We start from the raw sequence: 26,889 nt of genomic DNA, 5'->3' as shown, positions 1-26,889 counted from the left end.
AATGAAGTTGAGACTAAAAGAACTATATAACGATTGACGAAATGAAAAAGTGTTTTTTTGGAAGGATAAACAAGATCAATAAACCACTAACTAGATCAACAAAGAAAAAAAGAGAGATGATCCCAATAAACACAATCAGAAATGACAAAGGTGACATTGTAACTAACCCCACAGAAATAAATTCAAAAAAAAAAAATCCTCGGAGACTACTATGAACATCTCTATGCACATAAACTAGAAAATCTAGAGGAAATGGATAATTACCCAGAAATATACAACCTCTCAACATTGAATCAGGAAGAAATTGAAACCCTGAACAGACCAGTATTGAGCTCCAAAATTGAATCAAAATTGAATCCTTACCTTACCAACCAAAAAAAAAAAAAAAAGTCCTGGACCAGATGGATTCACAGCCAAATTCTACCGGATGAACAAAGAAGAGCTGATACCAATTCTATTGAAACTATTCCAAAATATCGAGGAGGAGGGACTCCTCCCTAACTCATGCCAAAACCCAGTATCATCCTGATGCCAAAATCTGGCAAAGACACAACAAAAGTAGAAAACTATAGGCCAACATCCCTGATCAACACAGAAGCAAAAATCCTCAACAAAATACTGGCAAACGGAACCTGGTAGCACATCAAAAAGGTAATCCACCACGATCAAGTGGACTTTATTCCTCAGATGCAAGGATGATTCAATGTACGCAAATCAGTAAATGTAAAAAGAGAATTAAAAACAAAAACCCCTAGATGCAGAAAAAACATGAGATAAAATCCAACATCTCTTTAGGATAAAAAAAAAAAAAAAACCTCAACAAACTAGGCATTGAAATAATAAGAGTCATTTATGACAAAACTACAGTCAATATCATATTTAATGGGGAAAAGTTGAAAGGGTTTCCCCCAAAATCTGGAACAAAACAGGTATGTCCACTTTCACCACTCCTTCAACAAAGTACTAAAGTCCTAGCAAGAGCAATTGGCCAAGAGAAAGAAATAAAAGGCATCCAAAGAGGAAGACAAGTTATCTCTGTTCACTGACAATAGGATTCTATACCTAGAAAACCCTGAAGATCTTGCCAAAAGACTCCCAGACCTGAAACATGACTTCAGTGAAGTTTGAAGATACAAATTCAATGTACAAAAATCAGTAGCTTACATCAAAACAACATATTTAAGAAAAAAAAAATCAGAAGCATTTCTATACACCAATAACATTCAAGCTGAAAACCAAATCAAGGGCACAATCCTATTTACAACAACCACACACACACAAGATACTTAGGAATACATCTAACCAGGAAGGTGAAATATCTCTACAAGGAGAACTATAAAACACTACTAAAGGAAATCACAGATGACATAAACAGATGGAAAAACATTCCATGCTCAAGGATTGGGAAGAATTAAGATCATTTAAATGGTTATATTGCCCAAATTACCAACATTATTCTTCACAGAATTAGAAAAAAAAAATTTGAAAATTCATATGGAACCAAGAAAGAGCCCAAATAGCCAAAACAAACTTAAGCAAAAAGAACAAAGCTGGAAGCATCATGTTATCTGACTTCAAACTATACTACAAGGCTATAGTAACCAAACACCATGGTACTGGTATATAAAGAGACACATAGACCAATGGAACAGAACAGAGAAACCAGAAATAAAACCACATACCTACAACCAACTGATTTTCAACAAAGAAAATCACAATACACAAAAATTAACTCAAGATGGAACAAAGATTTAAATGAAAGATGTCAAATTATAAAAATCCTAGAAGAAAATCTAGGAAATACTCTTCCGGACATTGGCCTAGGCAAAAAATTTATGACAAACTCCTCAAAAGCAAATGCAATAAAAATAAAAATTGACAAGTGGGACCTACTTAAACTAAAGAGCTTTGGCATAGCAAAAGAAACTATTAACGGAGTAAACAGATAACCTATAGAATGGGAGAAAATATTTGCAAATTCTGCATCCAACAAAGGACTAATATCCAGAATCTACAAGGAACTCAAACAAATCAATGAGAAAAAGCAACCCCGTTAAAAAGTGGGCAAAGGACATGAACAGATACTTCTCAAAAGAAGACATACAAGTAGCCAACAAATACATTAAAAAATGCTCAACATCACTAATCATCAGAGAAATGCAAACCAAAACCACAATGAGATGCCATCTCACACTAGTCAGAATGGCTATTATTAAAGTCAAACAGAACTGCCATTCGATTCAGCAATCCTATTACTGGGTATATACACAAAGGAAATGAAATTGTTCTACCAAAAAGATACCTGCACTCTCATGCTTATTGCAGCAGCTGTATTCAAAATAGCAAAGATGTGGAATCAACCTAGGTGCCCATCAATGGTGGATCAGATAATGAAAATGTGGTACATATACACCATGGAATACGACGCAACCATAAAAAAATAATGAAATAATGTTCTTTGCAGCAACATGGATGCAGCTGGATGCCATTATCCTAAGTGACGAGTTCAGTTGAAGCCCAAACCTCAGCATCACACAATAAATCCATGTAACACACCTGCACAGGTACTCCCTAAATCTAAAATTTAAAAAAAAAGAAAAAAATAGCACGAGAAAATTAAATATATGGTAAAACGGGTTTCTAATCTCAAACCTAGAAAAATGAAAAACCAACAGCTAAAGAAGTATTTGCTACACTTTGATCAATCTTTCCTCGCTCTAATAAATTGTACTGGCTGACCAACAGGTACTGAATTTACATTAAAATTCAAGCAAGTAAATGCTCTTCAGTCAGACATCATCAAAGATTCACCCATTTCCAAACTTCCAAAATTTTCGCATCACTAAAAACAATACAGCTTTAGTAGTGATCACCATTAGATGCTGCTTATTTACTTGATTTGAACAACAAGGGCACAGCGTTGGTGTTTTGTTTTTTTTGTTTGTTTGTTTTTGAGATGGAGACTTACTCTGTCACCCAGGCTGGAGTACAGTGGCACGATCTTGGCTCACTGCAACTTTCACCTCCTGGGTTCCAGTGATTCTCCTGCCTCAGCATCCTGAGTAGCTGGCATTACAGGCGCACACCACCATGCCCGGCTAATTTTTATATTTTTAGTACAGATGGGGTTTCACCGTGTTGGCCAGGCTGGCCTTGAACTCCTGATCTCCAGTGATCTGCCCGCCTTGGCCTCCCAAAGTGCTGGGATTACAGGCATGAGCCACTGCACCTGGCTGAATTTGAGAGTAACCTGAACAATGGTAAACAAATGTGACTGACTGTTGACTATCTCATCTAATAGACTTTTTTTCAAATTTGCATTTGCAGTACCACGATGTCATTTCACCCAAGCAGGTCAATTATTTCATAAAATTTTGTTTTCCTTTGACAACGAGAAAGATGTCATCTCTGTCATATTCAGAAAGATTTCTTTCTAATGAATACACATTTGCATCTGGTATGATTTTTGTTTTTCTCATTAAAAGAAAAATCCCTGTGAAACAAGTTGGGCATCTAGGCACTTAATACTGGATCCCTCAGTTCACTAACTTTTCACTTTTCATTCTACTCCTTACATTAGTAAACTGAAATACACAACTCCAAGATTACTAATCTAGGTAGCTAGTCATCAACTATAAGTCCAATATTTTAACAGTTACAAATAGCTAAAAACGTTGAAAAAATATATCAGACAATATAGGACATTTTGGGACAGGAGAAGAAATAAACCTGGAAAACCTAGTTACAGTGCTGTGGTAGAACAAGCCTTATGTCTAGAGTCAGAGATGTGGCTTTAAGTCTCAGTTCTACTTGTGTTTAGCTGGCGAATCCCTGAAGAAGTTACTTAATTTTTTAGTGATGTTATTAATGACTCAATTAAATAGCATCAAAAATATTTTTAAGCATTTAAAAATGCAATAGTCCGGGCGCAGTAGCTCACGCCTGTAATCCCAGTGCTTTGGGAGGCCGAGGCTGCCCGATCACGAGGTCAGGAGATAGAGACCATCCTGGCCAACACGGTGAAACCTCGTCTCTACTAAAAATACAAAAATTAGCTGGGTATGGTGGCATGTGCCTGTAATCCCAGCTACTCGGGAGGCTGAGGCAGAATTGCTTGAACCAGGGAGTCAGACGTTGCAGTGAGCTGAGATCGTGCCACTGCACTCCAGCTTGGAGACAAAGCGAGACTCCATCTCAAAAAAAAAAAAGCAATAGTATCTGATATGTGGAGTTATACATGCAGACAAGATAAAGACAGAAAAATCATCCTGCTTTCTTTACACGTATAGAACTTAAAAACTTACTAGATTCCACCGTCATCTGGAGCAAACTATCAATAACATTAGACAGGAGTCCTTTACTGGATATTCTTAGATGACTTAATATTACTGGAACAGCCTGATACTCCAAAAACAAGGTTTTTCCTTCTTCTGTCTTCAAGTCCAAACAAAGAGAATCAAATGCCTGAGCCAGGTAATCAGCTGGAAAATAGTTATGTACAATCAACTGCAGTTTTGCTAGTCTAGGTGTCAATCAGAAACAGAAGGTAAAAAAGCAATGTCATTAACAAACTCAAAAGACAAAAATTAAATAAGAGATCACAGTCTAAATTTAGATTCTAACTAATTTGTCAGAACTCAAATGGGGAGGGAGAGAGGAGACATTATGATGTGGTAAATTTCATTTAGAATTTTCATGTTTTATCATCAAAATAACAAATAAGCCCCATTTGTTAATACTAAGGAAGAAAAACAATGCTTATTAGTATCACAAATGTTTTTTTCCATATTTGATAACTACTACATGCTTCCAAAAACTTAGTATTTCTATCTCTATAATAGCTTTCTAAGATTATGTTTTTTTTGTTGCTGCTTCCTAGAAGTTTACCTACTTCAAAATGTAATTTATACAAACATGCTAAATGGATTTTAAATAAGGATTTGTTTCCTAGTAAAGCTGAAACAAAAGATAATTTCAGAAGATTGAATATGCTCTGGTGTGTCAGTTTTCATGATACATCTGCCATTAAGAATGGCAGCAAGATTTTACACAGGCCAGCGCTGTGACGACTCCTGAATCAGAATCCCTGAAACTTTCTTAAAGATGTCCCACAGATGACTGAGAAACCTGCAAGGCCAGGACTGGGAAGCACTAATTTAAGCAGAATCAATGCAAATGAAGTAAGATACTTGCATCATTACACTTCAGTACACTACACAACCCAAGTCCCTACTCTTACAGCAGTCTTACCTTGTGCTTTTAATGTACAATAATCAAGTTTTCTAAAACTCTCCTTTCAAAATGCTATTCAGAGGAAAAAAAAAAACCGTTCATGCTATCCAAGTAATAATTTTTATACTGAGATTTCTGTTTAAAGGAGAAGACTCAAGAGCACCATGAAATACTGAAAGTACAACAGAATCACTGTATTAAAATTTACTCTTTTGTAGCTTCATGTTGCATTTCTTCTTTGCTGTTTCAGCTTACATAATAAGTAATTTAAAACCCTGGTTATTAAGAATGAAAAGTTTAGAATAACTTGTGTGAAGTGAAAATACATATGCAACTATTTTGAGAAAGTAAGATCTGTGCCTCTGAATCAATTATAGTACACTCCATTTTTACCACTGGTAGAATTTAGTTCAAGGAACACCAACATTACTGTACTTAATTTTGTGGTTTAAAAAAACATTGTACCTCTCCCTCTCCCTCTCCCTCTCCCTCTCCCTCTCCCTCTCCCTCTCCCTCTCCCTCTCCCTCTCCCTCTCCCTCTCCCTCTCCCTCTCCCTCTCCCTCTCCCTCTCCCTCTCCCTCTCCCTCTCCCTCTCCCTCTCCCTCTCCCTCTCCCTCTCCCTCTCCCTCTCCCTCTCCCTCTCCCTCTCCCTCTCCCTCTCCCTCTCCCTCTCCCTCTCCCTCTCCCTCTCCCTCTCCCTCTCCCTCTCCCCTCTTTTTTCAGTCTCCCTCTCCTTCTTTTTTCGGTCTCCCTCTGTTGCCGAAGCTGGACTGTACTGCCGGGATCTCGGCTTGCTGCAACCTCCCTGCCTCGGGCTCCTGTGACTCTCCTGCCTTGGCCTGCCGAGTGCCTGGGATTGCAGGCGCGCGCCGCCACGCCTGAATGGTTTTTGTATTTTTGGTGGAGACGGGGTTTCGCCGTGTTGACCGGGCTGGTCTCCAGCTCCTGGCCTCGAGTGATCTGCCTGCCTCGGCCTCCCGAGGTGCTGGGATTGCAGACGGAGTCTCGCTAACTCAATGCTCAATGGTGCTCAGGCTGGAGTGCAGTGGTGTGATCTCGGCTCTCTGCAACCTCCACCTACCAGCCTCCTGCCTTGGCCTCTTAAAGTGCTAAGATTACAGCCTCTGCCCCACCGCCACCCCGTCTAGGAAGTGAGGAGCGTCTCTGCCTGGCCGCCCATCGTCTGGGATGTGAGGAGCCCCTCTGCCCGGCCGCCCTATCTGGGAAGTGAGGAGCGCCTCTGCCCGGCCGCCCATCATCTGGGATGTGAGGAGCGCCTCTGCCCGGCTGCCACCCCGTCTGGGAGGAAGTGAGGAGCGCCTCTGCCCGGCTGCCCCGTCTGGGAGATGAGGAGCACCTCTGCCCGGCCGCCCCGTCTGGGAGGAAGTGAGGAGCGCCTCTGCCCTGTTGCCCTATCTGGGAAGTGAGGAGCGCCTCTGCCTGGCCGCCACCCCGTCTGGGAGGTGAGGAGCGCCTCTGCCCGGCTGCCACCCCATATGGGAAGTGAGGAGCGCCTCTGCCCAGCCGCCCCTTCTGGGAGGTGAGGAGCGCCTCTGCCCAGCCGCCCCGTCTGGGAGGTGAGGAGTGCCTCTGCCCGGCCGCCCCGTCTGGGAGGTGAGGAGCGCCTCTGCCTGGCCGCCACCCCGTCTGGGAGGAAGTGAGGAGCACCTCTGCCCAGCTGCCCCATCTGGGAAGTGAGGAGCGCCTCTGCCCGGCTGCCACCCCCTATGGGAAGTGAGGAGCGCCTCTGCCCGGCCGCCCACTCTGGGAAGTGAGGAGCGCCTCTGCCCGGCCGCCCACTCTGGGAAGTGAGGAGCGCCTCTGCCCGGCCGCCCACTCTGGGAGGTGAGGAGTGCCTCTGCCCGGCCGCCCCATCTGGGAGGTGAGGAGCGCCTCTGCCTGGCCGCCACCCCGTCTGGGAGGAAGTGAGGAGCGCCTCTGCCTGGCCGCCACCCCGTCTGGGAGGAAGTGAGGAGCACCTCTGCCCAGCTGCCCCATCTGGGAAGTGAGGAGCGCCTCTGCCCGGCTGCCACCCCCTATGGGAAGTGAGGAGCGCCTCTGCCCGGCCGCCCACTCTGGGAAGTGAGGAGCGCCTCTGCCCGGCCGCCCACTCTGGGAAGTGAGGAGCGCCTCTGCCCGGCCGCCCACTCTGGGAGGTGAGGAGCGCCTCTGCCCGGCCGCCCCGTCTGGGAGGTGAGGAGCGCCTCTGCCTGGCCGCCACCCCGTCTGGGAGGAAGTGAGGAGCGCCTCTGCCTGGCCGCCACCCCGTCTGGGAGGAAGTGAGGAGCACCTCTGCCCAGCTGCCCCATCTGGGAAGTGAGGAGCGCCTCTGCCCGGCTGCCACCCCCTATGGGAAGTGAGGAGCGCCTCTGCCCGGCCGCCCACTCTGGGAAGTGAGGAGCGCCTCTGCCCGGCCGCTCACTCTGGGAAGTGAGGAGCGCCTCTGCCCGGCCGCCCACTCTGGGAGGTGAGGAGCGCCTCTGCCCGGCCGCCCCGTCTGGGAGGTGAGGAGCGCCTCTGCCTGGCCGCCACCCCGTCTGGGAGGAAGTGAGGAGCGCCTCTGCCTGGCCGCCACCCCGTCTGGGAGGAAGTGAGGAGCACCTCTGCCCAGCTGCCCCATCTGGGAAGTGAGGAGCGCCTCTGCCCGGCTGCCACCCCCTATGGGAAGTGAGGAGCGCCTCTGCCCGGCCGCCCACTCTGGGAAGTGAGGAGCGCCTCTGCCCGGCTGCCACCCCCTATGGGAAGTGAGGAGCGCCTCTGCCCGGCCGCCCACTCTGGGAAGTGAGGAGCGCCTCTGCCCGGCCGCCCACTCTGGGAAGTGAGGAGCGCCTCTGCCCGGCCGCCCACTCTGGGAGGTGAGGAGTGCCTCTGCCCGGCCGCCCCGTCTGGGAGGTGAGGAGCGCCTCTGCCTGGCCGCCACCCCGTCTGGGAGGAAGTGAGGAGCACCTCTGCCCGGCCGCCCACTCTGGGAGATGAGGAGCGCCTCTGCCTGGCCACTCCGTCTGGGAGATGAGGAGCACCTCTGCCCGGCCGCCCCGTCTGGGAGGTGAGGAGTGCCTCTGCCCGGCTGCCACCCCGTCTGGGAGGAAGTGAGGAGCACCTCTGCCCGGCCGCCCCCTCTGGGAAGTGAGGAGCGCCTCTGCCTGGCCGCCACCCCGTCTGGGAGGAAGTGAGGAGCGCCTCTGCCTGGCTGCCCCATCTGGGAAGGGAGGAGCACCTCTGCCCGGCCGCCACACCGTCTGGGAAGTGAGGAGCGCCTCTGCCTGGCTGCCCCATCTGGGAAGGGAGGAGCACCTCTGCCCGGCCGCCACACCGTCTGGGAAGTGAGGAGCGCCTCTGCCTGGTCGCCCCGTCTAGGAGGTGAGGAGCGCCTCTGCCCGGCCGCCCAGTCTGGGAAGTGAGGAGCGCCTCTGCCCGGCCGCCCTGTCTGGGAGGTGAGGAGCGCCTCTGCCTGGCCGCCACCCCATCTGGGAGGAAGTGAGGAGCGTCTCTGCCCGGCCGCCCCGTCTGGGAAGTGAGGAGCGCCTCTGCCCGGCTGCCCCCTCTGGGAAGTGAGGAGCGCCTCTGCTCGGCCGCCCCCTCTGGGAAGTGAGGAGCGCCTCTGCTCGGCCGCCCCGTCGGGGAAGTGAGGAGCGCCTCTGCCCGGCCGCCCCGTCTGGGAGGTGAGGAGCGCCTCTGCCCGGCTGCCACCCGGTCTGGGAGGAACTGAGGAGCGCCTCTGCCCGGGCGGCCCCGTCTGGGAAGCGAGGAGCGCCTCTGCCCGGGCGGCCCCGTCGGGGAAGTGAGGAGCGCCTCTGCCCGGCCGCCCCGTCTGGGAGGAGAGGAGCGCCTCTGCCCGGGCGGCCCCGTCTGGGAAGCGAGGGGCGCCTCTGCCCAGCCGCCCTGTCTGGGAGGTGAGGAGTGCCTCTGCCCGGCTGCCCTGTCTGGGAGGTGTACCCAACAGCTCCGAAGAGACAGCGACCATCGGGAGCGGGCCATGAGGACGATGGCGGTTTTGTTGAAGAGAAGGGGAGGAAGTGTGGGGAAAGGAAGGAGAGATCAGATTGTTGCTGTGTCTGTGTAGAAAGGGGTGGGCATAGGAGACTCCATTTTGTTCTGACTAGGAGAAATTCTTCTGCCTTGGGATGCTGTTGATCTATGGCCTTTCCCCCAGCCCCCTGCTTTCTGAAACATGTGCTGTGTCAACTCAGGGTTGAATGGATTAAGGGTGGTGCAAGATGTGCTTTGTTAAACAGATGCTTGAAGGCAGCATGCTCTTTAAGAGTCATCACCACTCCCTAATCTCAAGTACTCAGGGGCACAAACACTGCAGAAGGCCGCAGGGTCCTCTGCCTAGGAGAACCAGAGACCTTTGTTCATGTGTTTATCTCCTGACCTTCTCTCCACTATTATCCTATGACCCTGCCATATCCCCCTCTCCGAGAAACACCCAAGAATGATCAATAAATACTTCAGAAATTAAAAAAAAAAAAAAAAAAAAAAAAAAAAAAAAAAAAAAAAAAAAACATTGTAAATAAATGTATATTAAGTTAAACAAAGTTGCTAGATTCTGTGATTCTGTTCAGACTTGCCTCATTTAGAAACATCCTTTTTTTTTTTTTTTAACAACACCACAGGCAGAAGAGTATACACAGATGAAGCCTGAATGCAACTCTTTATAGGAACAAAAGTTTTATCACAGTGCCACCTACTGTATTTGACACACATTATTCTTAGTATATAATTTGACAAGATTAAACAGGTTGAATACTATACAGTTTTTAAAAATAGGCTGACTACTATATGGTATTCTTTTAAGTTTGCAAACTTTAAAAAATTGTCCTTGAGGATTAGAAAAACTGTATTTGGTTACTTTTTCACAAGTGACCTTATCTTTTAGGGATAAATCAAAATTATGTCCTCATTTTAATTCTGTCTTCATTTTAATTTACTGAATATTTCAGATTTTCTAAATCCAAGAGTAATTTAACTTCTAAAAGAGTATTTTTAAAATTTTAGTTATCAATTATATCAAAGTTGATTTCTTTTTATAAATGCTATATTATTGAGTCTTTTAACAATGTCCTAGCAATCAAATGTAACCTTTTTATTCCCTAACAAAAGTCAAACTTCAAACTATTGATCTTAATCAGTATGATATACGGTTTTCCATTATTTTGTTTATATGATAAATTTAAAAATGATTAGAAAGTCTTTTGCAGAAACTCCCATCAAAAGGTGAACTCTACTGCCCACCCTTTCAATCTGGGCTAACCTTGTAACTTAACCAATAAAATGTAGCAGAAATGATGCTGTGTGAATTAGGAGCCTGAGGCTCAGCTAGATACTCTTCACCTATAAACAGGCCCCTGGAGAGAGGCCAAGAAAGAACAGCAGAACCAAGCCCAGCCGAGCCCAGCCAAATATCCAGCTGAGCTGAGCCCAAATTACCAACCCAAAGAATTGTGAACTGGTAAATAAAATGCTGGTTGAGCTAAGCCACTAAGTGTCTGGAAGTTTATTAGGCAGGAATAAACAGCTAATGTAGTCTAACAGACCTCAATTCTGATCTCAAGTAAAACCAACTCTTAAAAGTTTTATAATAAGTAATAATGTCTATTGATAACAATAGTAGCTAAAGACTTTATGCCAGACTTGCTAAACCTTTACATCAATTCTCTCATTAAAAAATAATTGTAGTGGAAACAGTAAAACAAACGAAAAAGACCTTCCAAATACCACATAGCTAGTAGTGAAGCTAAGATTCAAACCTTAGTTGTCTAACTATAGAGTTGAAGTAACTATTACATTATACTGGCTTCCTACCAAATCAAACCTTCCTGTTAACTGAGAACAGCAACAATTCCCTACATTTCTCTAGACCTAAAGTATAAGCTCACAATTTAAAAATACATAAATCTGCTTTGAGAGCCAAGTGCCAAGTAGGACAGGACAAATGTCCTAGTTCTAATGTACACATTTTCTACACACACACACACACACACACACACACACACATATATATAATATATTGCATATAGAAGACAGTTGGCTGGGGATGGCTGGTGCCTGTAACTCCACTGCTTTGAGGGGCCAAGGTGGGAAGACAGCTTCAGCCCAGGAGTTTGAGACCAGCTTGGGCAACATGGCAAGAGCTCATCTCTACAAAAAATAAAAAATTAGATGGGCATCGTAGTGCATGCCCGTAGTCCCAGCTACTTGGAAGCCTGAGGCAAGAGGGCTGCTTGAGCCCAGGAGTTCAAGGTTGTGGTGAGCTATGCTTGCACCACTGCGTTCCAGCCTGAGTGACAGCGTGAGATCCCATCTCTCAAAAAAAAAAAAACAGAAAGAAAGCTATCAGTAAACCAAATAATTCTATCAGATAAAATTCCTATAACTTCTTTTAACAATTTCTAGATTAAATTGGTACACATATATTGAAGGTTTTATTAATTAAAATACACATAGATTTCTATATCTCCATACTTATTGTTAATGACATATAATATTGTACTATGCTCATGATATGGTTAAGGGCCCAATATTTCTAGAAAAATCTGGGTCAATTATATTAGACTGACCCTCAGTTTGCTCTTCTGTAAAAATGACACTACCACCTACCTCATAGTTATTGCAGGAAATAAATTTGAAACAATCAAGTACAATGACTAAAACAATGCCAGCAAAGTCCAAGAACTCGGTTGATGTTCATTTTCTTCACTATTCCGACTGTGGGTCTATCAGCTATTTATCTTTTCTCATTATTACAAACAGCATATTAACACCTTGGAACATTTTTACTTTTGCAATTATTTCTTGCAATAGATCTCACGAAAGATTATGATGTATTTTGGTGATGTTTGTGAGCAGAATGCACTTCAAAAATATTAACTTTGATACAAACAAAATTGTGCCTATATCCTCAGTGACACATTATATTTGATCATTTTACTTCTGTAATGGTTATTTTATTTTATTTTATTTTATTTTAGTTCAGGGGTACATGCGCAGGTTTGTTACATAGGTACACTTGTGTCATAGGAGTTTGTTGTACAGATTATTTCATCACCCAGGTATTAAGCCTAGTACCCATTAGTTATTTTTCCTGATCCTGTCCCACCTCCCACCCGCTGATAGGCACCAGTGTGTGTTGTTCCCCTTATATATCCATGTGTTCTCATCATTTAGCTCCCACTTATAAATGAGAACATGTGCTATTTGATTTTCTGTTCCTGCATTAGTCTGTTAAGGATAATGGCCTCCAGCTCCATCCATGTCCCTGCAAAGGACATAATCTCATTCTTTTTAATGGCTGCATAGTATTCCATAGTGTGTATGTACCACATTTTCTTTATCCAGGTTATCTTCGATGCGCATTTGGGTTGATTCCATGACTTTGCTATTGTGAACAGTGCTGCAATGAATACAACACATGCATGTGTCCTTATAACAGAACAATTTCTATTCCTTTGGGTATATACCCAGTAATGGGATTGTTGGGTTGAATGGCGTTTGTCTTCAGGTCTTTGAGGAAATGCCACACTGTCTTCCACAATGGCTGAACTAATTTACACTCCCACAAACAGTGTACAAGTGTTCCTTTCTTTCCATAAAGAAGAGTTGTATCTTACAGTTAAATTTTATTTCAGAGATTGAGCATAACATACTGATTAAGTGTGCAGCTAAACTTTTTTATGCCTCAATTTCCTCATTTGTAAAATTACAATAATAATATTGCCATCTCATGAACTGTTGTAAGGATTAAATGAGTTAATATATATAAAGTGCTCAGCCTATAACATAGTAAGTGCTACGTAGGCGTTTATTTCTTTGGTTATCTCAGGAAGTACATGCTCCTAGGTAGTCATAAAATAGGCTTAAGAAGGTAGGCTTCAGCAATTGATAGAGGCTAAATTAGGCTCTGTCAAATGCAGATTGTATTGTTTTGGCACAATTATCTACCTTTGTAAACCTCATCACTAATATGAGGATAATAGTATTCAGAGATAAGGTATAAAGAGCTTAGTATCTGTGGTGCTATGATATATACATATAGGTTTTCGTCTCATTAGTCTTTGTTATGATGTTGGGTGTGTTAGGCCTCAGGGGAAGGTCTCTGACCTTCTCCTGCTCTCCTTTCACTTGGCCCAAGCCAGGACTCTAATCTTTCCTGGACTTTCTGATTGTGGGTCTTAACACCCTCCCCAGAGAGAGCCCTGCCCTATATCCTGGTGGACAGAATTGTGATGTCAGGAAGCCTCCATAAAAACCCAAGAGAAAGGCCGGGCGCAGTGGCTGACACCTGTAATATCAGCACTTTTGGGAGGCCGAGGTGGGCGGATCACCTGAATTCAGGAGTTCAACACTAGCCTGGCCAACGTGGTGAAACCCCGTCTCTACTAAAAGTACAAAAATTAGCTGGGCATGGTGGCAGGCACCTGTAAGCCCAGCTACTCGGGAGGCTGAGGCAGGAGAATTGCTTGAAACTGGGAGGCAGAGGTTGCAGCAAGCCGAGAACGAGATCACGCCATTGCACTCCAGCTTGGGCAACAAGAGCAAAACTCCATCCCAAAAACAAACAACAAAAAACAAAATACCCAAGAGAAATGGGTTCAGAGAGCTTCCAGATGGCTAGACACGGAGGTTTCTGGAGCATGCTGCTCCAGGGAGGGGACAGAAGTTCCATGCCCCTTCCCCTATACCTTGCTCTGTCTCTCTCTTCATCTACATCATTTGTAATATCCTTTATAATAAACTGGTTAAGTGTTTCTCTGAGTTCTATGAGCTACTCCAGCAAATTAAACCCAAAGAGGGGGTTGTGGGAACCCCAATTTGCAGCCAGTTGGTCAGAAGTTCCAGAGGGCCGGACTTGCAACTGGTGTGGCATGAGGCAGCCTTGGAGACTGAGCGCCCAACTTGTGGGATCTGACACTATCTCCAGGCGGATCGTGTCAGAAGTGAATTAGAGCAGCTTTTGTCTGCTGCTTGGTATGTGGGGAAAAACCTCCACACATTTTGTCACAGAAGTCTTCTCCGGTGTGGATGATTATTGTCATGTGGGAGTAGAGAAAAAACACAGTTAAAGAGTTTTCCCTAGACAGCACTGTGGTGTCAAAACTCACCAAGTGGCCAGGTGCAGTGGCTCACGCCTGTAATCCCAGCACTTTGGGAGGCTGAGGTGGGCGGATCATGAGGTCAGGAGTTCGAGACCAGCCTGGCCAACATGGTGAAACCCCGTGTCTACTAAAGATAGAAAAAACTAGCTGGGTGTGGTGGTGCGTGCCTGTAATCCCAGCTACTCAGGAGGCTGAGGCAGGAGAATCGCTCGAACCTGGGAGGTGGAGGCTGCAGTGAGCCGAGATCATGCCACTGCACTCCAGCCTGGGCGACAGGGTGAGACTCTGTCTCAAAAAAATAAAATAAAAAAAAAACTCGCCAAGTATTATATATGCTGATTCTTATATGAACAGTCTATTCAATATAACCAGGTATTATCTTTATAGATCTATATATATCTGGATTAAGCAGTTAATATTATGTGTATTATCCAATGCATCTGCCTATTACCCAACACATTTGCCTACTTTCTCATTTTCTACTAAATTTATCAAATTTGAAACTGATGTTCCTATTTTATAAATAGGAAACATCTTCTTACTAGAGTTAGGTAAGTCTACTGTTAGGATTTAAGAGTTTTTCTTTTAAGTGTTTAGTTCTCCCAGAATTTTTTTCAATATATTTATATTTAATGATAAAGGATAAATAGCTGTATCATGACAGTGTCTGACAGTAGTTCTGAGGACCATCTGGCTCTGACATTTCTTCCTAGGTGTTGACATGTGCTGGGATTTGGCCAGGACAAAGGCCCCTTTTACACTTGTATTCACTGGCCCATGCATCCTGTTGAACCCTCCTAGCCCCAGGTCTTGCGTGCAGGCACACCCCACCTGCCTGCAGCTACTGGAGAGAAGACCTGCAGTCAGAAAGTGCTCTTCTCCCTGAGACTCATCACCATTCAGGCTTCTTTCTTGATGGCAGCAGCATGTACCTTGTCCCCAGGTAGTAGATGAACACTGGAACCCCACAGGTTTCGGCTCATAAGAAACTCTTGTGCCTAGGCTGGGAGTGGCCAGACTATAAGGAAAGGGAGAACTCTAATATCTCTTCCTTGTTCCACAGTGATTAGTGTCAGATTTTTTTTTTCTTTTTCTTTTTTGAGGCAACCAGGCTGAGGAGCCTGCAGCTTTAAAGGGTATCTGTTAGGCAAGAACCTTGTGAGAAAGAATCGGTCATAACAAGTGTGAAGGGAGACTAGAGAGTGAAGCCAGGGAGACGTGTCAGGGCCTGTCTGTGGTCTAGGGAGAGGTGATGAAGCCACTGAAAAGGTCACGGACAGTCACCAGGGGAGGCAGTATTCCCGAAATCTGGTGGCCAGGGTGTGGAGGAAAGGGGTGGCACACAGTTATCTAGGGGAGGCTAAGGAAAAGGGAATAGGAGTGACCATGAGCTCAGTTGGACATGCTCCTTGGATTTGTATGTTTATAGTTTTCACCATATTTCGAAAATTTGGAGCCATTATGTCTTGAAATAGTTTTTGTCTCCCCTCTTCATAGACTCTAAGTACATAATATTAGAATATATGATTTTGTCTCAAAACTCACTGATGTTCTGTTTTCTTTTTTGTAGATTTTTTTTCTCTGTGTAATTCATTTTGGACAGTTTCTATTGCTATGTATTCCAGTTCACTAGTCGTTTGTCTGCAATGTCTAATTCTCTCCAGTGTATTTTTAAATTTCAGGCATTGGGTTTTTCATCTCCAGAAATCTGATTGAAGTCTTTTTATCCCATATCTTCCATGTATCCCCTTACCAGGCTCATGTTTTCCTTCACCTTCTTGAACACAGGAATATAGTTATAATAACTGTAGTAAAGTCTTGTCTACTATTTCTATCATCTGTATCATATGATTTGACATGATTCTATGTTCTTAAAAAAATGACTTGCACAGGGAAGCAAAGTCATTAATTCAATACATAATATGAAGTGCCAATTTTGATTCATTTCTGGACTTCCTATTCCCTTTGTCCTATTTTGATTTATTAAATAAATTATTACTCATTTTGTATCATTACATATTAGGACTGTTTTAAAGTTGGTTAAGCCTCTGCCCCAGTGTTGCTGTTTTACTTGTTTTAAATCATCGCATTTGTTGCAAATTTTTCCACATAAATTTCCCTATCACTTCCTCAACTTACGCAAACTGTATTAGAATTTTAACTGGTATTATACATTAAGCCATGTGGGACATCTTATTTTTAAAACACTTCGTCTTCATAGGCAGGAAGAATAAAAGTTCTTTATTTCTGACATTTAACTTCAGCAATAATCTTCATCAACCTATTCATTCATCCATTATTTATCCATATTCTTATGCCCTGTTATATTTCTTTGAAAGCCCTCGATCAATACAGGGTCTCCACAAATTAATGGTTTTCTCTACTCCTTCCCAATATTCATACTTCGTTTTTTCATGGCTCATTACAGAGGTCCAAAACTGCTGCACACAAGTGGCGACAGAGAGCACCTAATTCCCTTCTATTTCACATAAATATCCCTTATTGCATTTTTGCTTTTTTTAGCATATTATCAGAAATGAACATTACATGTTATTAAATGATATAATAGTGTATGTTGATATATTATTTCAAACATCTTAGTTAAATGATAAATGATTAATAATTTTTCTTATATTAAATTGGCTTCAAATTCTTGATACTAACATTATTTGATCTTTAGTGAATATATGCTTTAATGTTTGGCTATGGTCTGTCAGCTACAATTCTTATTTAGAATCTATTTACCTGTGGGTATGTAAGCTTGTGTGTATTTTTTTTTAAGATTCGGAAATAGGCCTGTGGTGAACTTTATTTTGAGCTAATCCCTGCTTCTCGTAAGTGACCTTTCACACACTAACCACCTAGTCTATTGTAATTTTGAGAACCATAACCATAAGGAGGCAAAATAATTAAGAAGGCAGTTATATGGTTTTTTACTTTTTCATCAATTCCATACCATCGGGAGTTAACTAAATAAAACATACTTCAAAGAAAGAAGTCAAATTAAATGACTGTCATCGCCCATTAATAAAAACAACAATCTGAGTTTAACAAACAATTTAACAAACAGGGAAGACAGAAAGATGGTATATTTTTTGCCTGACTACACTGGCATAACTCACTTTAACAAAAATTATCACATTTAATAATATAACCTGTTATAGCTAAATATTAAACACATATTAATTAGGGCCAACTTTGAAGGATTTCTAATTCATCCATTTCCTTATTCACTATTATATATGAAGCACTACGCTAGGTGCAGGGTCATTATAAACAAGTTTTTTCTTTGGGAAACTTACAAGCTAGTGCAAGCACTGAAAAACATTTTCTGTAAAGGGCCAGATGACAGTGTTATAGGCTTTGGGGGCCATACAGTCTCTGCTGCCAACTACTCAACTCTGTCACTGTAGGGCAAAGAGTCATAGATAATATACAACAAATGAGCATGGTTGTGGGAGAAAACTTCATTTACAAAACAGGCGGTAGGCCAGATTTTGCCCATGGACTAGTTTGCCAACCCATTCGCTAGTGAAAAATAATTAACTAACTAGCAATTTCAATTTGATGTGACAAATGCAAATAGATGTAGGCAAAGGTTGTTACGGGAATATAACCTAAGACAATCAAAGGCCTCTTGGGAGGAGGCAACAATCCAACTAAAGACTTCAATTTCTCAAATTCAGCAAATAGAAGTAGCTTTTTATAATGTGTAACCATTATAAAACAATTCAAAACCTCATTCTGAAAATGTACAACATATTTGATAAAAGAATTGCTTTAATATATGATATTCTCTACTGCTTCTCAAAATTAACCATAAGTACAATTGAAAGCTTACCTTGAGTGACTGTTTTGAGAACAATTAAGGTTGATAAAAATCTCAATGGCAAATTGGAGCTCTTAAAGAAAGCAGCTGTCTTTGGTTTATTCTCCACAGAATGCTGTGGAGAACTATCCTGAATTCCTTTAGTTACCACTCCTTTAAAAATGTCTTCACCCAATCTCCTCAATGTTGATGTCATAGTCGAGTGCTGTTAAAAATATGTACAATCTTAGTATATTTATTCATGTTCAGAATATATCTTTTTTTTTTTTTTTGAGACACAGTCTTGCTCTATTGCCCAGGTTGGAGTGCAGTAGTGCAATCATGGCTCACTGCAGCCTCAAACTCCTGGGCTCAAGCAATCCTCCTACCTCAGCCTCCCAAGAAGCTGGGACTACAGGCACTCACTACCACACCCAGGTTTTGTTTTTTTTTTTTTTTTTCGGTAGAGATGGGTCTCACTGAGTTGCTGAGGCTGGTCTCGAACTCTTGGGCTCAAGTGATCCTCCTACCTTGGCCTCCCAAAATGCTGGGATTACAGGATCATGAGCCACTGTGCCTGGCCAATAACTATTTTAAATATCAAATCAAATATATGTATTAAAAGTAAGTGAATCTGTGGCTAATTTAAAGTTGAAAATATGTAAAATTGGAAAGTGACAATTTTATCAACTTAAAAAATTAAGTATGACTGTATATTTTTCTAAAACATGTAAGAACATAAGATCATGCTATATTTCTGACACAGAGAAATATCAAGGGAACAGAGGTGGACTACCTACTCTCTCAGTTGCTGATTGCTCCACCATCAATGAAAACCAGCTTATCAGGCACATCTTTCTGTGTTCGCTTATGAAATGATTATCTAGAGCCTCAGTCCCTTCAACTAACTCTTACTACAAAAGTCATAGTGACTCCAAAAACTTTTAGCAATTTCAAAACAGTAAAATACTGGGTTAGAATCATAGATAATTCTCATAGAGAATAAAACAAAAAAAAATGGGCAAAATAGAAATAGTAGCATGAAACTACCTCTAAAATAATATATGATCTAACGGTATTTGATATATCTATTAAGAATAAAATGAGGCTGGGCGTGGTGGCTCACGCCTGTAATCCCAACACTTTGGGAAGCCGAGGCGGGCAGATCATGAGGTCAGGAGATCGAGACCATCCTGGCTAACATGGTGAAACCCCGTCTCTACTAAAACTACAAAAAATTAGCCGGGCGTGGTGGCGGGTGCCCGTAGTCCCAGCTACTTGGGAGGCTGAGGCAGGAGAATGGTGTGAACACGAGAGGCAGAGCTTGCAGTGAGCCAAGATCACACCACTGCACTCCAGCCTGGGTGACAGAGCGAGACTCCATCTCAAAAAAAAAAAAAAAATCAAATGAAAGGAAAGCATTTCAAACTGTTGCAGATCAGAATGCTTAACCCAGATTTGGTAAAAACTTAAAATTTCCTTTATTATGACCCAATTCTCCAATCTCATGTGACTGAGTTTTTATAGCAGTTTCCCCTATCTGCATGGAAATTTGTGACCAACTGGTTCCTAACTCAGTATTGATCCTGCAATGTGGATAAGTTTTAGCTTTTAAATTTCTGCATCTAAAATTAAAAACAAATCTATTGAGGTTTTGCAGGTGACAAAGGCCAAATGGTTGAGTGGTCAGACACACAAGCAGTGCAATCTAATTTAAATATATTGTCAGTACAATTTTTATATTATTAGAAAAAAAATACATGTTTTTAAACCTTTGTGTAAAAAATAGAAAAAATGTTCAAAACTCTACTTACAATAAGTGTGTTAAATGACAGGATTAAGGTATACTTTTTTTGTTTTTAAAATTATCTCTAATGCTTTATTACTACACTTTTATACTGAAAAAATAAACTTGAAAAAAAAACGTGGGCCGGGCACAGTGGCTCACGCCTGTAATCCCAGCACTTTGGGAAGCCAAGGCGGGCAGATCACAAGGTCAGGAGATCAAGACCATTCTGGCCAACATGGTGAAACCCCGTCTCTACTAAAAATACAAAAATTAACTGGGCTTGGTGGCGTGCACCTGTAATCCCAGCTATTCAGGAGGGTGAGGCAGGAGAATCGCTTGAACCTGGGAGTCGGAGGTTGCAGTGAGCTGAGATCGTGCCACTGCTCTCCAGCCTGGACAACACAGCAAGACTCTGTCTCAAAAAAAAAAAAAAAAAAAAAAGTGCATAGTATTTGCCTTTAATTGAAGGAAAAGAGAAAAAAAATCAAAAAATAGCGCTCTGGGTTGTTGCTGAAGCTTCACCTAAGGATGCTAAAACTTTTGCTGAAACAAATCTAGACCCAAAATGTCTAGTTTTCAATTTAAAATCGCCCATCATTCCAAGGACCAGAAAGATTTCAAACTGAATGAAGAAAAGACAATCAACAGCTGCCAACACCGACAGGACAGAATGTTAGAACTGTCTCACAAAGATTTTAAAGTAGCCATGACAAAAGGAACACCTGCATACGCTTTTAGAAAATCTCATCAAAGACACGGAAAGTGTACCAAAGACATAGAAAAAGAACCAAGTGAGTATTTCAGAACTGGAAATACAGTAACAGTCTCAATAACAGAATGGAGAGGATAGAGGAAAGAATAACTGGAAAATAAACAGAAAACACCCAACCTGAACAACTTCAAACAACCTGGAAAAATAACAACAACAACAACAACCAGAACTTCAAGGAATAACAAAACATCTAAAATCACGTCATTAGAGTCCAGGAAAGGAAAAATAAGGTAGGGCTGAAAAAGCACTTGAAGAAACTGGGGGCGGTGGCTCACGGTTGCACTCCCGGCACTTTGGGAGGCCAAGATGGAAGATCGCTTGAGCCTAGGAGTTCAAGACCAGCCTGGGCAACATAGGGAGACCCTATCTCTACAAAACAAAAACAAAATTAACCAGGTAAGGTAGTACATGACCGTGGTCCCAGCTTGAGCCCAGGAGGGTGAGGCTGCAGTGAGCCGTGATTGTGCCACTGCATTCCAGCCTGGGGAACAGAGCAAGACCCTGTCTCAAAAAAAAAAAAAGAAACACATATACACACACACACAAAACATGAACTTGAAGAAATAATGACTGAAAACTTCCTGGACTTGGCAAAAAACGTGCCCAGAGACTGAAGAAACTAAACAAACACCAAACAGGCTAAAATAAAGAGATCAACCCCAAGACCCATCACAGTCAAACTTATAAAAGCTAAAGACAAATGTGTGTGAGAGAAATGACACCTTACATATATGGGGAAAATAACCCAAATGACAGATTTCTTATCAGAAACCATGGAGGGCAGAAAGAATTGGCACATTTTTCAAGTACTGAAAGTAAAGAACTGTCACCCTAGAATCTGATACCCGGTGAAAATATCCTTCAGGAACTGAAAGGAAATCAAAATATTTTAAGAAAAACTAAGAGCTTGTGTCATCAGCAAACCTACTCTAGGCCAGGTGCGGTGGCTTATGCCTGTAATCCCAGCACTTTGGGAGGCCATGACAGGTGGATCACTTGAGGTCAGGAGTTCGAGACCAGCCTGGCCAACATGGTGAAACCTCATCTCTACTAAAAATACAAAAAGTAGACGGGCATGTGGTGGGCGCCTGTAATCCCAGCTACTTGGGAGGGTGAGGCAGGAGCATGGTTTGAACCCAGGAGACGGAGGTTGCAGTGAGCCAAGATCACGCCACTGCACTCTAGCCTAGGCAGCAGAGTGAGACCCTGTCACAAAAGAAAAAGAAAAAAAAAACTACTCTAAAGAACAGATAAAGAAGTCCTCTAAACAGACAGATAGGATGTAATGAAAGAGGGAACTGTGGCACATCTGGAAGGAGAGAAGAACACAGTAAACAAAAATATGGGTAAATACAATAAACTTTCCTTCTCTTCTTGAGTTTTATAAATTCTGTTTGATGGCTGAAGCAAAAATGGTTACATTCTCTAATGTGGTTCTAAGCGTATATAGAAACGGTTAAGGGATAAAAAGGGAAGTAAAGTTTCTGTGCTTTATTCAAACCAGTAAAATGACAATACCAATAGACTGAATAAGTTATATATAATGTTGTAGTGAATGCTTATAATTTTATGTTGCCCCGGCATTCATTTTAAATATAAGTTGGACTTTTTCACCCTAGAAGCAGGGATCAGTCACTTTTAACACCGTTTCCAGTTCTAAATCCCCATCCCCTCCCCCAGTTCCTAAATATGTTTGATTCAGATATCTGCCTTAGACAACTCCTCCCTGCTGACCACTTCCCTATGGGATAGCTAGATGCAGCCCGCACAACTTGTCTCACAGACCCTCACACCTCACTACGGACTGTGTGAATATGCCACAGTGACTACCTCCTAGAACTCATGCCTGCTTGCTTTAAACTCAACAAACAAAACACCCTGTGAAAAACCTGTATGGGTAACATCCTGGACTCCAATAAGGGAACTTGCCCACAGGTCCCTTTCTCTCTCTCTCGCTCTCTCTCCCTGCCTGTGCTTCCTGACTTCCAAGTATGTGGACTCCAGGTTTGCCATGTAACTCCCAGGACCTAAAAGTAATAAATTCTTTATTTCAGCCAGATGGGTTGGCTCATGTCTGTAATTCCAACAAGTTGGGAAGCCAAGGCAGGAGGATCACCTGAGGCCAAGAGTTAGAGACCAGCCTGGGCAACAAAGCAAGACACTGCCTCTATCAGAAAAAAAAAACTTTTTAATTAGCCATGTGTGGTGGCGAACGTCTGTAATCCTAGCTACATAGGAGGCTGAGGCAGAAGGATTGCTTGAGCCCAGGAGCTGGAGGCCGCAGTGATCTATGATCACCACTGCACTCCTGCCTGAGCAACAGAGTGAGACTCTGTCTCAAAAACAAACAAACAAATGAGAAAAACCCTTTACTTCCAACTTCTATGACTTCTAATCATTGGAGGGGTACTCTCCATCTTAAAGATCCTAAATTAAAACAAATGTAATACCAAGAAGAACTATTAGAAAAGTTATACAAAGAGATATACTCAATACACTATAGATAAAGGAAAATAAAATTCTAAAAAATGTTCAAGTAACCCATAAGAAAGCAGAAAAATGAACCAAAGAAATGAAAAAGAGAAACAAAAAGAACCACCCAGTAGTTAAAAAAATGAAGTTACAGCTTAAGCCCTAACATATCAATAAGTACATTACATGTAATGGCCTAAAACACCAATTAAAACGCAGAGCTTGACAAAGTTTATTTTTTCTAAATCCAGCTATATGCTATTTACTTAAAAAAAAAAAACTCATTCTAGATATAATATAAGCAGGTCAAAAGAAAAAGACTGGGAAAAGATATATTTTTAGAACATGAATCAAAGGAAGCCAGAAGTCTCTATATTAGTATCAGATAGAGATTTCAGAGGCAATGCAAATGGTCGGAGATAGAGAAGGACATTATAAAATGATAAAAAGGACGAATCCACCAAGACATAATCCTAAATTTACAAGAACACAGTTACAAAATATGTGAGGCAAAACAGATGAAGGTTATAACATATAAATCTACAATTATAGCCGGAGACTTCAACATCCATCTATCTCTCCACACTTGATAGAACAGGACAAAGTATCAGCAAGGATATAGAACAACTCACAAACACCATCAACCAACAGGATCAAATTGACATTTATGCAACACTCTACCAAACAACAGAATACATATTCTCAGCCATAAAACAACCTCAACAATACAACTAAACTAGAAAAACAGAATAACAGAAACACAACAAACTTCTAAAGAATTCAAGGGTTGAGCCATACACGGTGGCTCACACCTGTAATCCCAGTACTTTGGGAGGCCGAGGTGGGCAGATCACTTGAGGTCAACATGGTGAAACCCCATCTCTACTTAAAAAAACAAACAAACAAAAAAAACAACAACAACACAAAAATTAGCCAGGTGTGGTGGTGGGCATCTGTAATCCCAGCTACTTGGGAGGCTGACGCAGGAGAATCACTTGAGCCTGGGAGGCAGAGGTCGCAATGAGCCGAGACTGTGCCAGTGAACTCCAGCCTAGGTAAGAGAGTGAGTGAGGCTCTGTCTCAAAAAAAAAAAAAAAAAAAAAAAAAAGAAAAGAAAAGAAGAAATGAAACAAATAGATGATCCTTTGAAAGATCAAAATGGAGAAACAGAGAAACTTCTAGCAAAAAAGATGAAGTAAAGAAAGAAAACACAAATTATCCATATCAAGAAGGAAATAAGGCTACCACTACAGATACTGAAGACATCAAAAGGATAAGAGAATACTATGAAAAACTCTACACACATAAATTTGCATACATTTGAATGGTTCAGTTCCTCAAAAGCACAAACTACTACAAATCATCAATATGAATTACATAACTAGAACAGCCCTGTACTATTGAAGAACTTAAATTCATAATTTAAAACCTCCCCCAAAAGAAATCTCATCCACATAGTTTCACTGGAGAATTCTACCAAATGTTTAAAGAAGAATGAACACTTAGTCTACATAATTTCTCCCAGAAAATATAAAGGATAAGACCCTTCCCAATTCATTTTATGAACCTAATATTGCCCTGATACAAAACCAAAGAGAGTTCAAAACTATAGACAAATATCTCTCATGAATATAGAAACAAAAGTCCTTAACAAAATATTAGCAAATAGAATTTGTTAATATAAAAACATATAAAAAGAATTAAACACCACAACCAAGTGGGTTTTATTTCAGAGACTTTAATATTTCAAAGTCAATGTAATTCATATTAACAAGATGAAAAAGATCATGTATCAATCAATGCAGAAAAAGTATCTAAAAAAATTCAACACGATTCATGATTTTTAAAAAACTCAAAAATAGGAATATAGGGGAACTTGATTGAAAGTATCTATGAAAATACTACAGCTAATATTATACTTAGTAATGGCAGAATGAATTTTCCTCCTAAGAGGAGAAACAAGGCAAGGATGACTACTCTCACCATCATATTCGACATACTGCTAGAAACTCTAGCTAATGCAATAAGGTAGGAAAAGGAAATTAAAGGCATACATATCAAAAAGAAAAAAAAAACACAACACTGCCTTCATTTGCAGATAACATGATTTTCTATGTAAAAATCCTGAGGAACCTTCAAGAAAACTCCTAAAACTAGTAAGGTCAGGGTCACAGGATACAAAATAAAAAAAAAATTTTACTTCTATACATTATCAATGAACATGTAAACATCAACAGTAAAAAGACAATACCAACTAAAATTGCTCAAAAAATTTAAATACTCAGCCAAAAATGTAAAGAAGAATGCAGCAATTTTATGCTGAAAACTATGCAACATTGATAAATCAAAGTTCTAAATAAGTGGACAGACATTTTATGTTCATAAGTTGTAAGACTCAACAAAGGAAAGATGTCAATTATTCTCAAATTGATATACAGGTGGAATAAAATCCCAGCAAGAAACAGATAGGGAAGATTATTCTGAAATACAGAGAATATATTCAAAACAGATATTGTGAAACAAGATCAAGAAGTAATATTAGGTGGAGTATTACTTATAGATGAATTCCTATTAACCAATTACCTGTGCTCCAGCATCTAGCTGCCTTAGGGACCAATATATAAATTTTACAAAAGGCTCGTGAAGTTTGATATTCACAAATGGCATCCACTGTAGCTGCTCTGTCATCAGAGGCAAAAGCTAAAGATAAAATGATGGAAAATAAATATAAAGGCACAGTATTTTTAAATGTCTGAAATCAATTACCACAATTTTCCAAAATTATCTTTAAAAACAAAACAAAACAAAAAAAAGAGTTCTTCAACAAAAAACCTTCACTTTAAAACTATATGCAATACAATTTCGCAATATGTATTTTAGTTTTTATATATGCATTTTCTTTCATCCAGCAATAACAGCACATCTAGTTTAAGGAGATTAACCTACACAAAGATACTCTATGAATCTTAAATGATTAAATAAATTTATAGTACGTATGTAACCATTAAAAATGATAACCTAGATTTATATTTATTGCCATGGCATATTCTGGGGTAAAAAAAGGTGTTTACAAGGAAGCAAATGGAATAAAAATCTCATTTATATAAACTATATCTATATAAATTTATACTGAAAAAGATATATGAAAGGATTTTTTTAAATGCTGGATTTCAGAAACTGGAGTAATATTTACTTGTTTATATGTCTATATTGCATGCATATCTTAATGTGCTAATTTATAAAAATATTTAACTGTTTAAGGATGTCTATGAATTTTGCTTCAGGAGTATATCATTTTGCTAAATGATTTCAGGACCACAAAGACATCTTCTAAGGCTCTAACAGAATATTCCCACTTCTGAGATACCAGCCTAAGAAAATCGATTTAAGAAGATCCCTCCAAAAGCCATGTACAAAGATATTTATTGCTACACTGTTTATAAGAGTAAAACCTGGAAGTAATTGTATAGCAATCAGGAAAATGGTTATGTCAACTGTATAAAGATTCTCCGGACTAATGATTATGAGTGTATTGTGTGTATATACATATATGTATTTTGTAAAATTTTCTGTATATTACAATGTTTTGGATGTCTTAAAAAATCTTTCCAGTTGGGGAGAGACTGCCCCTCCCTGGACCAGCCAATTCTTAGATACAGCAAAGTGCTCGGCCTAGAGTATGCCTCTGATAGACAAATTAACCAATTCAGAGCCAGACCC

The 26,889-nt window shown here is 41.3% G+C and overlaps 1 protein-coding gene across 15 annotated transcripts in view; it reads right to left on the bottom strand.

The window, feature by feature from the left end:
* CCDC138 (coiled-coil domain containing 138) overlaps nucleotides 1-26,889 on the bottom strand; it is a 110,052-nt gene that overhangs the window by 27,729 nt on the left and 55,434 nt on the right. For 6 of the 15 annotated variants that reach the window (XM_054547897.2, XM_054547898.2, XM_054547905.2 and 3 more), the window contains 3 exons: nucleotides 25,753-25,869; nucleotides 18,170-18,362; nucleotides 4,305-4,481 (listed from right to left, as the gene is read on the bottom strand). The exons of 2 other annotated variants lie outside the window; for them this stretch is intronic. In XM_054547897.2, coding sequence (XP_054403872.1) covers nucleotides 4,305-4,481; nucleotides 18,170-18,362; nucleotides 25,753-25,869 — 487 coding nt within the window. The remainder of the gene's footprint in view (nucleotides 1-4,304; nucleotides 4,482-18,169; nucleotides 18,363-25,752; nucleotides 25,870-26,889) is intronic. 7 more of the 15 variants (XM_054547899.2, XM_063713553.1, XM_063713556.1 and 4 more) reach the window with 3 other exon arrangements.

Source organism: Pongo abelii, chromosome 12, assembly GCF_028885655.2.
Source record: "Pongo abelii isolate AG06213 chromosome 12, NHGRI_mPonAbe1-v2.0_pri, whole genome shotgun sequence".
Lineage (NCBI taxonomy): Eukaryota > Metazoa > Chordata > Mammalia > Primates > Hominidae > Pongo > Pongo abelii.
The sequence above is the reverse complement of the archived record's forward strand: the minus strand, read 5'-3'. Positions and strand labels throughout refer to the sequence as shown.